Source organism: Rhinoraja longicauda, chromosome 34 (genome assembly GCF_053455715.1).
Source record: "Rhinoraja longicauda isolate Sanriku21f chromosome 34, sRhiLon1.1, whole genome shotgun sequence".
In the NCBI taxonomy this organism is placed as follows: Eukaryota; Metazoa; Chordata; class Chondrichthyes; order Rajiformes; family Arhynchobatidae; genus Rhinoraja; species Rhinoraja longicauda.
The window spans coordinates 1,785,995-1,799,683 of NC_135986.1; the positions used below are offsets into that span (position 1 = coordinate 1,785,995).

The 13,689-nt window shown below is 50.4% G+C and overlaps 1 protein-coding gene across 1 annotated transcript in view; it reads right to left on the minus strand.

Moving 5' to 3' along the window:
• The window catches only part of LOC144609345 (arf-GAP with coiled-coil, ANK repeat and PH domain-containing protein 2-like), a 49,847-nt gene that overhangs the window by 11,905 nt on the left and 24,253 nt on the right, over positions 1–13,689 (minus strand). Inside the window, exons 10-16 of the mRNA XM_078427776.1 lie at positions 12,286–12,398; positions 10,404–10,455; positions 9,024–9,124; positions 8,794–8,902; positions 7,110–7,309; positions 3,426–3,495; positions 1,944–2,038 (exon numbers count right to left, since the gene is read on the minus strand). Coding sequence (XP_078283902.1) covers positions 1,944–2,038; positions 3,426–3,495; positions 7,110–7,309; positions 8,794–8,902; positions 9,024–9,124; positions 10,404–10,455; positions 12,286–12,398 — 740 coding nt within the window. The remainder of the gene's footprint in view (positions 1–1,943; positions 2,039–3,425; positions 3,496–7,109; positions 7,310–8,793; positions 8,903–9,023; positions 9,125–10,403; positions 10,456–12,285; positions 12,399–13,689) is intronic.

Genomic DNA, 13,689 nt, shown 5'->3' on the forward strand with positions numbered 1-13,689 from the left:
TTACAGTGGACAGATACATGTTAAGGGAATAACGTTCAGTGCAAGGTAAAGCCAGCAAAGTCCGATCAAGGATAGTCCGAGGGTCACCAAAGAGGCAGACAGTAGTTCAGCACCACTCTCTGGTTGTGGTAGGACGGTTCAGTTGCCTGATAACAGCCGGGAAGAAACTGCCCCTGAATCTGGAGGTGTGCGTTTTCACACTTCTGTACCTCTTGCCCGATGGGAGAGGGGAGAAGAGGGAGTGGCCGGGGGTGAGACTGGTCCTTGATTGTGCTGCTGGACTTGCCGAGGCAGCGTGAGGTGTAGATGGAAGGGAGGTTGGTTTGTGCGCGATGGTCTGGGCTGCGTCCACAATTGGCTGCAATTTCTCGCGGGTCATAGAAATATAGAAACATAGAAAATAGGTGCAGGAGTAGGCCATTCGGCCCTTCGAGCCTGCACCGCCATTCAATATGATCATGGCTGATCATTCAGCTCAGTAGCCTGTACCTGCCTTCTCTCCATACCCTCTGATCCCTTTAGCAAAAAGGGCCACATCTAACTCCCTCTTAAATATAGCCAATGAACTGGCCTCAACTACCTTCTGTGGCAGAGAATTCCACAGACTCACCACTCTCTGTGTGAAGAAATGTTTTCTCATCTCGGTCCTAAAAGACTTCCCCCTTATCCTTAAGCTGTGACCCCTGGTTCTGGACTCCCCCAACATCGGGAACAATCTTCCCGCATCTAGCCTCTCCAACCCCTTAAGAATTTTATATGTTTCTATAAGATCCCCCCTCAGTCTTCTAAATTCCAGCGAGTACAAGCCCAGTCTATCTGGTCTTTCCTCATATGTAAGTCCCGCCATCCCAGGGATCAATCTGGTGAACCTTCTCTGTACTCCCTCTAAGGCAAGAACGTCTTTCCTCAGGTTAGGAGACCAAAACTGCACACAGTACTCCAGGTCTCGGATGGAACTGTTCCCAAACCAAGCCGTGATACGTCCCGGTAAAATGCTTTCGATGGCGCATCGGTAGATGTTGGTGAGAGTTGTTGGGGACATGCTGAACTTCCGAAGCCTTGGTGTGCTTTCTTGGTCGCTGTTTCAATATGGATGGTCCAGGAGAAGTTCTTGGCGATATTGACTCCCGGGAATTTGAAGCTTCCAACCATCTCTAACTACAGACAGATACTTCTCCACCTCCAGAGGCTAAATAAAAATGCTCCAGTAGCCTGCTTCGGTTAATCCACGCCAGGGGTGGCAAGGTGGCGCGGCGGTAGAGTTGCCGCCTCACAGCGCCGGAGGCCCGGGTTCGATCCCCACTACGGGCGCTGTCTGTACGGAGTTTGTACGTTCCCCCCGTGACCTGCGTGGGTTTCCTCCGAGATCTTCAGTTTGCTCCCACACTCCAAAGACGTGTAGGGTTGTTGGTTGATTGGCTTCGGTAAAATTGTAAATTGCCCCCAGTGTGTGTGTGTAGGATAGAGTTAGTGTGCGGGGATCGCTGGTCGGCGCGGACCCGGTGGGCCGAAAGGGCCTGTTTCCGCGCTGTATCTCTAAACGTACAGGTTTGTAGGTTAATCGGCTCGGGTTTGTATACTTGGTATAAGTGTAAATTGTCCCCAGTGTGGGTTTGTAGACAATAGACAATAGGTGCAGGAGCAGGCCCTTCAAGCCAGCACCGCCATTCAATATGATCATGGCTGATCATTCTCAATCAGTACCCCGTTCCTGCCCTCTCCCCATACCCCCTGACTCCGCTATCCTTAAGAGCTCTATCTAGCTCTCTCTTGAATGCATTCAGAGAATTGGCCTCCACTGCCTTCTGAGGCAGAGAATTCCACAGATTCACAACTCTCTGACTGAAAGCGTGCGCGGGGATCGCTGGTCGGCGCGGATTCGGTGGGCCGGAAGGGCCTGTTTCCGCGCTTTATCCCTAAACTAAACTGGACCAAATCCTTACCGGTGTGGCCCAGGGTGGGGTTTCTTCAAGGTCATCTCTTCAATTCGAGCTTCGTAGATCTGGTTGATGTTCTTGTTCCCCAGCTCACACATCAGCTGTTGGTGAGATGGCAAGCAGGGTGAACAAGGGCCACGGAGACAGAGGTGGTTATAAACTAGGGAGAGGGCGGGGGGAGGAGAGAGAGAGATGGAGAGAAAGAGGGAGAGAAAGAGGGAGAGAGAAAGAGCACCTTTAAGAATGATTTCGAGGAGCAGGCAGGTTAGCCAACGAGACTTTGACTCTTAGATTGGGGAGTATTGTTCAGGCAATATGCTGGAGATGGTACTAGTGACTTCCTGCAACTTTAGGTTTAGTTTAGTTTAGTTTAGTTTAGAGATACAGCACGGAAACAGGCCCTTTCAGCCCACCGGGTCCGCGCCGACCAGAGATCCCCGCACATTAACACGTGGGTGTCGTGGTACACCAGTCATTGAAAGCAGGCATGCAGGTGCAGCAGGCAGTGAAGAAAGCGAATGGTATGTTGGCATTCATAGCGAGGGGATTTGAGTATAGGAGCAGGGAGGTTCTGCTGCAGTTGTACAGGGCATTGGTGAGACCACACCTGGAGTATTGCGTACAGTTTTGGTCTCCTAATCTGAGGAAAGACATTCTTGCCATAGAGGGAGTACAGAGAAGGTTCACCAGATTGATTCCTGGGATGGCAGGACTTTCACATGAAGAAAGACTGGATAGACTGGGCTTGTACTCGCTGGAATTTAGAAGATTGAGAGGGGATCTTATAGAAACGTACAAAATTCTTAAGGGGTTGGACAGGCTGGATGCAGGAAGATTGTTCCCGATGTTGGGGAAGTCCAGAACAAAGGGTTTAAGGATAAGGGGGAAGTCTTTTAGGACCGAGATGAGAAAGTTTTTTTTCACACAGAGAGTGGTGAATCTGTGGAAATCTCTGCCACAGAGGGTAGTTGAGGCCAGTTCATTGGCTATATTTAAGAGGGAGTTAGATGTGGCCCTTGTGGCTAAAGGGATCAGGGGTATGGAGAGAAGGCAGGTACGGGATACTGAGTTGGATGATCAGCCATGATCATATTGAATGGCGGTGCAGGCTCGAAGGGCCGAATGGACGAATGGCCTACTCCTGCACCTACTTTCTATGTTTCTATCCTATACCAACTAGGGACAATTTTTACATTTACCACCAAGCCAATGAACCTACAAATCTGCACGTCTTTGGAGTGTGGGAGGAAACCGAAGATCTCGGAGAAAAACCCACGCAGGTCACGGGGAGAGCGTGCAAACTCCGTACAGGCAGCGCCCGTGGTCGGGATGGAACCCGGGTCTCCGGCGCTGCATTCGCTGTGAGGCAGCAACTCTACCGCTGAGCCACAAGCGGGGAATGATCAGGAGAAGGGCGAGAGGCAGAGGGATATTCAGGGGTATTCAGACGCGGCAGGCTTTGCGGGGCGGGGCATGGATAATTCTCACCTTCAACAGCTCAGGTTCCCACGAGTCTAGAGTCAGTGAACGGACTTTAGAAAAATGAACTCCTAGGCTCCTACCAAACGCAAGAGAAAACAGTTAGTTCCCACATTTTCATCGAGTCACACAGCGTGGAAACAGGCCCTTCGGCCCAACTTGCCCACACTTGCCAACAATGTTGAAGAAGGGTCTCGACCCGAAACGTCACCCATTCCTTCTCTCCCGAGATGCTGCCTGACCTGCTGAGTTACTCCAGCATTTTGTGAATAAATCGATTTGTACCAGCATCTGCAGTTATTTTCTTATACCCTGCCAACAATGTCCCAGCTACACTAGTCCCACCTGCCCGCGTTTGGCCCACATCCCACCAAACCTGTCAAACTGTTTCTTAAACGTCGGGATAGTCCCAGCCTCAACTACCTCCTCTGACAGCTCCCTCTGTGTGAAAAAGTTACCTCTCAGATTCCTATTAAATCTTTTCCCCTTCAACTTGAACCTATGTCCTCTGGTCCTCGATTCCCCTACTCTGGGCATGAGACTCTGTGCGTCTACCCGATCCATTCCTCTCATGATTTTGTTCACCTCTATAAGATCACCCCTCATCCTCACTCACAAGGCAGTATCTGATGCTCATTTACAGAGCCCATTCTTCACATTCAGACCCATCACTAGGTGCTGCATTTCTGAATTCAATTATAGAAATCACGGAGAACACATAAACCCAGTGGGCCTCACCGCGGGGCCTGGACTTGCCATCGGAGCCTGCGATCCCTTGCCTGGGATCGACGCTTCAACCGCGGCCTGCGGACTTCACCATCGAGGAGCTCGTGGTCTCGGGTAGAGACCGGTGTCGGGAAGCTCCAAGCCGCACGATGTTTGACCAGCCCCGACCCGGGGTCAGATCGCCCGGTGCGGGGGACCCGAGATTCCCCCCCGATGCAGGAGCTTGATCGCCCCGACACGGAGGGCCCAAACGCCGCCGGCTACGGGAATCAAGATCGTCTGCCTTCTCCCCACATCCCTTGATTCCGCAAGCCCTAAGAACTCTACCTAACTCTCTTTTGAAAGCATCCAGTGAATCGGCCTCCATTGCCTTCTGAGGCAGAAAATTCCACAAATTCACAACTCTCTGGGTGAATTTTTTTTCCTCATCTCCGTTCTAAATGGCCGACCCCTTATTCTTAAACTGTGTGGCCCCTAGTTCTGGACTCCCCCAACATCGGGAACATGTTTCCTGCCTCTAGCGTGTCCAATCCCTTAATAATCTTATATGTTTCAATAAGATCCCCGCTCATCCTTCTAACTTCCAGTGTATACAAGCCCAGTCGCTCCAGTCTTTCAACATACAGTCCCGCCATCCTGGGAATTAACCTGGTGAACCTTTGCTGCACGCCCTCAATAGCAAGAATATCCTTCCTCAAATTTGGAGACCAAAACTGCACACAGTACTCCAGGTGCGGTCTCACTAGGGCCCTGTACAACTGCTGAAGGACCTCTTTGCTTCTATACTCAACTCCTCTGGTCATGAAGGCCAACATGCCATTAGCTTTCTTCACTGCCTGCTGTACCTGCATGGTTCCTTTCAGTGACTGATGCACTAGGACACCCAGATCTCGTTGTACTTCCCCATTTCCTAACTTGACACCATTCAGATAATAACCTGCCTTCCTGTCCCGCTGAGTTACTCCAGCATTTTAGTGTCTACCTTCGATTTAGAAACATAGAAATAGGTGCAGGAGGAGGCCATTCAGCCCGTCGAGCCAGCACCGACATTCATAGAAACATAGAAACATAGAAAATAGGTAAAGGAGTAGGCCATTCGGCCCTTCGAGCCTGCACCGCCATTCAATATGATCATGGCTGATCATTCAGCTCAGTAGCCTGTACCTGCCTTCTCTCCATACCCCCTGATCCCTTTAGCAAAAAGGGCCACATCTAACTCCCTCTTAAATATAGCCAATGAACTGGCCTCAACTACCTTCTGTGGCAGAGAATTCCACAGACTCACCACTCTCTGTGTGAAGAAATGTTTTCTCATCTCGGTCCTAAAAGACTTCCCCCTTATCCTTAAGCTGTGACCCCTGGTTCTGGACTCCCCCAACATCGGGAACAATCTTCCTGCATCTAGCCTCTCCAACCCCTTAAGAATTTTATATGTTTCTATAAGATCCCCCCTCAGTCTTCTAAATTCCAGCGAGTACAAGCCCAGTCTATCTAGTCTTTCCTCATATGTAAGTCCCGCCATCCCAGGGATCAATCTGGTGAACCTTCTCTGTACTCCCTCTAAGGCAAGAACGTCTTTCCTCAGGTTAGGAGACCAAAACTGCACACAGTACTCCAGGTGCGGTCTCACCAAGGCCCTGTACAACTGCAGCAGAACCTCCCTGCTCCTAAACTCAAATCCTCTTGCTATGAATGCCAACATACCATTCGCTTTCTTCACTGCCTGCTGCACCTGCATGCTTGCTTTCAATGACTGGTGCACCATGACACCCAGGTCACGTTGCATCTTCCCTTCTCCCAATCGGTCACCATTCAGGTAATACTCTGCTTTCCTGTTCTTGCCGCCAAAGTGGATAACCTCACATTTATCCACATTATATTGCATCTGCCATGCATTTGCCCACTCGCCTAATCTATCCAAGTCACTCTGCAGCCTCCTAGCATCCTCCTCGCAGCTAACACTGCCACCCAGCTTCGTGTCATCCGCAAACTTAGAGATGTTGCATTCAATTCCCTCGTCCAAATCATTAATATACACTGTAAATAACTGGGGTCCCAGCACTGAGCCTTGCGGTACCCCACTAGTCACTGCCTGCCATTCCGAAAAGGACCCGTTTATTCCTACTCTTTGCTTCCTGTCCGCCAACCAATTTTCTATCCACCTCAACACTGAACCCTCAATACCGTGTGCTTTAAGTATGTACACCAATCTCCTATGTGGGACCTTGTCGAAGGCCTTCATTGTGATCACGGCTGATCATCCACAATCAGTAACCCGTGCCTGCCTTCTCCCCATATCCCTTGATTCCGCTAGCTCCTTGAGCTCGATCTAACTCTCTCTTAAATTCATCCAGTGAATTGGCCTCCACTGCCCTCTGCGGCAGAGAATTCCACAGATTCACAACTCTCTGGGTGAAAAAAGTTTTTTCTCACCTCAGTTTTAAATGGCCTCCCCTTTATTCTAAGACTGGAATTGAGAAGGATGAGAGGAGCTCTTATCGAAACGTATAATATTATTAAGGGGTTGGACATGTTAGAGGCAGGAAACATGTTCCCAATGTTGGGGATTGTCCAGAACAAGGGGCCACACAGTTTAAGAATAAAGGGTTGGCCATTTAGAACTGAGATGAGGAAAAACATTTTCAGTCAGAGAGTTGTGAATCTGTGGAATTCTCTGCCTCAGAAGGCAGTGGAGGCCGATTCTCTGAATGCATTGAAGAGAGAGCTGGATAGAGCTCTTAAGGATAGCGGAGTCTGGGGGTATGGGGAGAAGGCAGGAACGGGGTACTGATTGAGAATGATCAGCCATGATCACATTGAATGGCGGTGCGTACAGGCTCGAAGGGCCGAATGGCCTCCTCCGGCACCTATTGTCTATTGTCTATTGTCTATTGTGTGTGTGTGCCCTGGTTCTGGAGTCCCCCCAACATTGGGAACATGTTTTTTTGTTCCTTGTTGCAGAGTTACCTGTGGATTCCCGAGCACTCGATGCAGAGGGTAATTCCCAGGTTGATACTGGCCCATTCGGGCAGCGGCTCGTTGCAGTCGCAGCACTGCGCGTTGCCAGGAATGCTCTGCACCTGCTCCAGCGCCTTGTCCGTCCCGGCCTTCGCCTCCGTCGTGAAATCAAAGGCTCCCGGGGACAAGGTGGCCGATCGCTCCATCTTCTGCAGGGAGAGAAGGACCACCAAACATCCACACACGGTCACAATCCCGCCTCACGCCGGACTCCACACATACGGCGACCAGCCAAAACACGACGCCCACCGGCCTCACACGCTGTTGGTCCTCCGTGTGCAGCCCCACACGCAGCAGGGCGTGATGCACTGTGTATTGTGACACATTCCTCCCGTGACCCGCCATTTAAAATTTTCCCGTGACTTGTGCCACAGTCGACCTTCTGTCGGTTCGGACCAGACGGGATAGCCTCCGTTGCCCTCGTGCATCGATGAGCCTTGGGCGCCCAACACCCTGTCTGTCGCCGGTTTGTGGTTTGTCCCTCCTCGGACCACTGTCGGTCGGTCGGTACTCACCACTACTGACCGGGAGCACCCCACAAGCCTTGCCGTTTCAGAGATGCTCTGACCCAGTCGTCTGGCCGTAACAATTTGGCCCTCGTCAAAGTCGCTCAGGTCTTTACTCCTGCCCATTTCTCCTGCATCCAACACATCAACTTCAAGAACTGACTGTTCACTTGCTGCCTAATATATCCCACCCCTTGACAGGTGCCATTGTAACAAGATAACAAGATAACCAATGTAATTCACTTCACCTGACAGTGGTCATAATGTTTTGGCTGATCGGTGTATTTCCACCACCCCCCCCATAAAATCTTTGCACCCCCCCAATCCTGGACTTTCCACTAGTCACTATAAAGTCACATTCAATAGACAATAGGTGCAGGAGGAGGCCATTCGGCCCTTCGAGCCAGAACCGCCATTTACCGTGATCATGGCTGATCCTGCCCTCTCCCCTTACCCCCTGACTCCGCTATCATTAAGAGCTCCATCTAACGCTCTATTGAAAGCATCCAGAGAATTGGCCCCCACTGCCTTCTGAGGCAGAGAATTCCACAGATTTACAACTCTCTGAGTGAAAAAGTTTTTCCTCATCTCCGTTCTAAATGGCCTGCCCCTTATTCCTAAACTGTGGCCTCTGGTTCTGGATACCCCCAACATTGGGAACATGTTTCCTGCCTCTAGCGTGTCTAATCCCTTAATAATCTTATATGTTTTCAATAAGATCCCCTCTCATCCTTCTAAATTCCAGTGTATACAAGACCAGTCGCTCCAGTCTTTCAACATACGACAGAGATACAGCGAGGAAACCGACCCTTCGGCCCACCGAGTCCGCGCCGACCAGCGATCCCTCCAGCACACTAACACTATCCTACGCACACTAGGGACAATTTACACTTATACCAAGCCAATTAACCTACAAACCTGCATGGGTGTTTGGAGTGTGGGAGGAAACCGAAGATCTCGGAGAAAACCCACGCAGGTCACGGGGAGAACGTACAAACTCCGTACAGACAGCGCCCGTAGTCAGGATGGAACCTGGGTCTCCGGCGCTGTGAGGCAGCAGCTCTACCCGCTGCGCCACCGTGACCGCCCCGCGCGGCCCCGAGACGAGTGCGTGCGTGCGTGCGTACCGAGTAATTGTCCTCCCGTATCTCGTTAAACGCGGTGGCAATGCTGGACTGCACGGCCTGGATCCATGCTTGCTGCAGCTTCTCAGAATCGGCCTGCAGCATGCAGCTCCTGTGGGCAGACGGGTCAAAAATAAAGCGCCCGTAAAAACCGGGCCCGAGGCGAGAATCGTCAGCTCTGGCCTGTACCCCGTCGATATCTGTAGGTTTAACGAGCGGAAGCGGGCACTCACTTTGAGGGGGACACTACTTCAAAACAGAAACGCCGCTCGCAGTCAGTTCCGGTCTTCACCGTACACAAGCGCAGGTCTTCCACCACCACGGTCAGATTGTCCTGCAGCGTCGCAAATAACGGAGGGAAAATCTAGGGTCAGTCAAATCGAAGGTATCACAGAGTGCTGGAGAAGCTCAGCGGGTCGGGCAGCATCTCTGGAGAGAAGGAATGGGTGACGTTTCGTGGTCGAGACCCTTCTTCAGACTGATGTCAGGGGAGGGGGCGGGATGAATGTGGGGGAGTCCAGAACCAGGGGCCACACACACACAGTCTAAGAATAAAGGGGAAGGACATTTAAAACTGAGGTGAGAAAAAAACTTTTTCACCCAGAGAGTTGTGAATTTGTGGAATTCTCTGCCACAGAAGGCAAGTGGAGGCCAATTCACTGGATCAATTTTAAAGAGAGTTACATAGAGCTCTAGGGGCTAGTGGAATCAAGGGATGTGGGGAGAAGGCAGGCACGGGTTACTGATTGTGGATGATCAGCCATGAACACAATGAATGGCGGTGCTGGCTCGTAGGGCCGAATGGCCTCCTCCTGCACCTATTTTCTATGTTTCGATGTTTCTATTACAACAGTGACTGCACTTTGAAACTGCTTTATTGGCTGTGAAGTGCACTTGGAGATCCTGAGGTTGTTAAAGTGTTGAAAATCCTCCTCTCCATCCACGCTGGCAATAGACAATAGGTGCAGGAGTAGGCCATTTGGCCCTTCGAGCCTGCACTGCCATTCAATGTAATCATGGCTGATCATCCACAATCAGTACCCCGTTCCTGCCCTCTCCCCATACCCCATGACTCCGCAATCATTAAGAGCTCTATCTAACTCTCTCTTGAAAGCATCCAGAGAATTGACCTCCACTGCCTTCTGAGGCTGAGAATTCCACAGATTTACAACTCTCTGAGTGAAAAAGTTTTTCATCATCTCCGTTCTAAATGGCCTACCCCTTATTCTTAAACTGTGGCCCCTGGTTCTGGACTCCCCCAACATTGGGAACATGTTTCCTGCCTCTAGCATGTCCAATCCCTTAATAATCTACATTATTCATTAGGTTAATCCAATTAACCTACAAACCTGCACGTCTTTGGAGTGTGGGAGGAAACCGAAGAGCTCGGAGAAAACCCACGCAGGTCACGGGGAGAACGTGCAAACTCCGTACAGACAGCACCCGTAGTCAGGATGGAACCCGGGTCTCCGGCGCTGCATTCGCTGTAAGGCGGCAACTCTACCGCTGCGCCACCGTGACCGCCCTTTATCGTAGCGTCCATTGCACGTGGTGTTATTAAGCTCATTCGTGTTACTATCTGCTTGGATAGCCGGCAAAACACAGTATCTCACCTTTAGCTTCTTCTGGTACACCAGCTGGTTGTTCTGGATCGAGAACCACCGCCTGTCAACACAAGAGACATTGGAGGTGGTCAGAACAATGCCTGAAGACAGCAACTGAATATACAACGCCCTGGACAAAAACAGAAGTTTAACAAGACCCTGTACCTTATCAGAGCAAGCCCACATCTCCCTCCACCCATTTTATCAACACTTCTTAGAAACATAGAAAACATAGAAAATAGGTGCAGGAGGCGGCCATTTTGGCCCTTCGAGCCAACACCGCCATTCATTGTGATCATGGCCATCACCTCGATGGGCCGAAGGGCCTGTTTCCGCGCTGTACCTCTAAAACTAAAACTAGCAACAAAATGCTGGAGTTACTCAGCGGGTCGGGCAGCATCTCTGGAGGGAAGGAATGGGTGACGTTTCGGGTCGAGACCCTTCTTCAGATCCGTATTTACTTCACCTCTTCTCTGTTTCAGGCACTCATCGATGTGACACAGAAATCAGTCAAACAACATCTGTATCATTTCATCAAGGAGTGAGTGCATTGTAGAGTATTGAGGTTGGGAATATATAGAGTCATAGAGTGATACAGCGTGGAAACAGGCCCTTCGACCCAACTCGCCCACACCGGCCAACAATGCCCCAGCTACACTAGTCCCACTTGCCTGCGCTTGGTCCATATCCCTCCAAACCTGTCCTATCCATGTACCATCCAGTGGTGAGTCTGTGGAATTCTCTGCCACAGAAGGTAGTTGAGGCCAGTTCATTGGCTATATTTAAGAGGGAGTTAGATGTGGCCCTTGTGGCTAAAGGGATCAGGGGGTATGGAGAGAAGGCAGGAACGGGATACTGAGTTGGATGATCAGCCATGATCATATTGAATGGCGGTGCAGGCTCGAAGGGCCGAATGGCCTACTCCTGCACCTATTTTCTATGTTTCTATGTACCTGTCCAACTGTTTCTTAAACGATGGGATAGTCCCAGCCTCAACTACCTCCTCCGGCAGCTTGTTCCAAACACCCACCACCCTCTGTGTGAAAAAGTTACCCCTCAGATTCCTATTAAAGCTACCCCTCAGATTCATATTAAAGTTACCCCAAGACAACGTCTTGCCCCAAAAATCTGCTGTATAAATAAAGGGCCTGTCCCACTTAGGCGATGTTAAGGTGACTGCGGGCGACTAGGCTGTACTCATGCGTGGTGTTAGTAAACTGTTGCACGCTGTCCCCAGGTTTGCCAGGTTCTCTTAGATGCATTTAGAAGCACGTAATATTAAATTAAGTAAAGTCGTTTGAAGATACAAAAAAATGCTTGTGTTTTAACCAATTTATTTACCGTCGGGACATTTGACAGGTAGATTGGAGGCGACAGTCTGGCGGTCAGGTAAGCGTGGGGATTTTCGCGATGTTTATGGCCATCAGCGATTACATTTAAAGTGGGCTCCCAACCCAGATATGCAACCCAGAAACCAGACATGCATCTCCCGTACATTTTCAAAAAGTGCCCACACTCCGCACAAAAATCGATTTAACCACGTTTTTTAAATTAAATTTCTTAATACTGCTATTAGTAAACTGGGAGTCAATCCAGTTTATGCCTTGTTACCGTGAAGCTTGGTTTACAAGTAACCCGGGCAAGATGTTATATTTCAAAACTCTCAAGTAATTACCGACTGGAGAAGCATTTGATAAGTGTGGGAATTTCGCGATGTTTCCGAAGGTGTAATCTCGACCTGGCCTGGCATTGTCGGAGGGTAAAAGAAAGTTTTGGCAATCTGCTACGACTTTGACAGTCACCGGCAGCCGCCGAAAAAAATCGCCTAAGTTTGACAGGCCCTTTTCACTCTACGCGCCTCTTTAGGCCCAGCCAAGGATGTTTGCGGTACCTGTTCCACGTTTTAAAGGCGTTACTGGCTCGTTTGTACAAGTGTCCCTCCATTACAACTCCGTTTGGGGCCTCTATGTTGAACTCCAGCAAAGAGTCGTCATAAATCACGTCCTGCGCGGAGGTAGAAATTCTAATTAGTTCAGAGATACAGCACGGAAACAGGCCCACCGAGCCGGCGCCGACCAGCGATCCCCGCACACTAACACTATCAGAGGAATGATTTACACTTGTAACAAGTCAATTAACCCACAAACCCTCTTTGGAGTCTTTGGAGTGTGGGAGGAAACAGAAGTTGTACAGGGCCCTAGTGAGACCGCACCTGGAGTACTGTGTGCAGTTGTACAGGGCCCTAGTGAGACCGCACCTGGAGTACTGTGTGCAGTTGTACAGGGCCCTAGTGAGACCGCACCTGGAGTACTGTGTGCAGTTGTACAGGGCCCTAGTGAGACCGCACCTGGAGTACTGTGTGCAGTTGTACAGGGCCCTAGTGAGACCGCACCTGGAGTACTGTGTGCAGTTGTACAGGGCCCTAGTGAGACCGCACCTGGAGTACTGTGTGCAGTTGTACAGGGCCCTAGTGAGACCGCACCTGGAGTACTGTGTGCAGTTGTACAGGGCCCTAGTGAGACCGCACCTGGAGTACTGTGTGCAGTTTTGGTCTCCAAATTTGTGGAAGGACATTCGTGCTATTGAGGGCGTGCAGCGTAGGTTCACCAGGTTAATTCCTGGGATGGCGGGACTGTCGTACGTTGAAAGACTGGAGCGACTAGGCTTGTATACACTGGAATTTAGAAGGATGAGAGGGGATCTTATTGAAACGTATAAGATTATTAAGGGATTGGACACATTAGAGGCAGGAAACATGTTCCCGATGTTTGGGTAGTCCAGAACCAGGGGGCACAGTTTAAGAATAAGGGGTAGGCCATTTAGAACGGCGATGAGGAAAAACATTTTCAGTCAGAGAGTTGTGAAGCTGTGGAATTCTCTGCCTCAGAAGGCAGTGGGGGCCAATTCTCTGGATGCTTTCAAGAGAGAGTTAGATAGAGCTCTTAATGATAGCGGGGCCAGGGGGAATGGGGAGAGGGCGGGAACGGGGTACTGATTGTGAACGATCAGCCATGATCACAGTGAATGGCAGTGCTGGATCGAAGGATAGTGGAGTCAGGGGGTACGGGGAGAAGGCAGGAACGGGGTACTGATTGAGAATGATCAGCCATGATCACATTGAAGGGCGGTGCTGGCTCGAAGGGCCTCCTCCTGCACCTATTGTCTATTGTCTATTGAAGGGCCGAATGGCCTCCTCCTGCACCTATTGCTTATTGTCTATTGTCTAAAACCCACGCAGGTCACGGGGAGAACGTGCAAACTCCGTACAGACAGCACCCGTGGTCGGGATCGAACT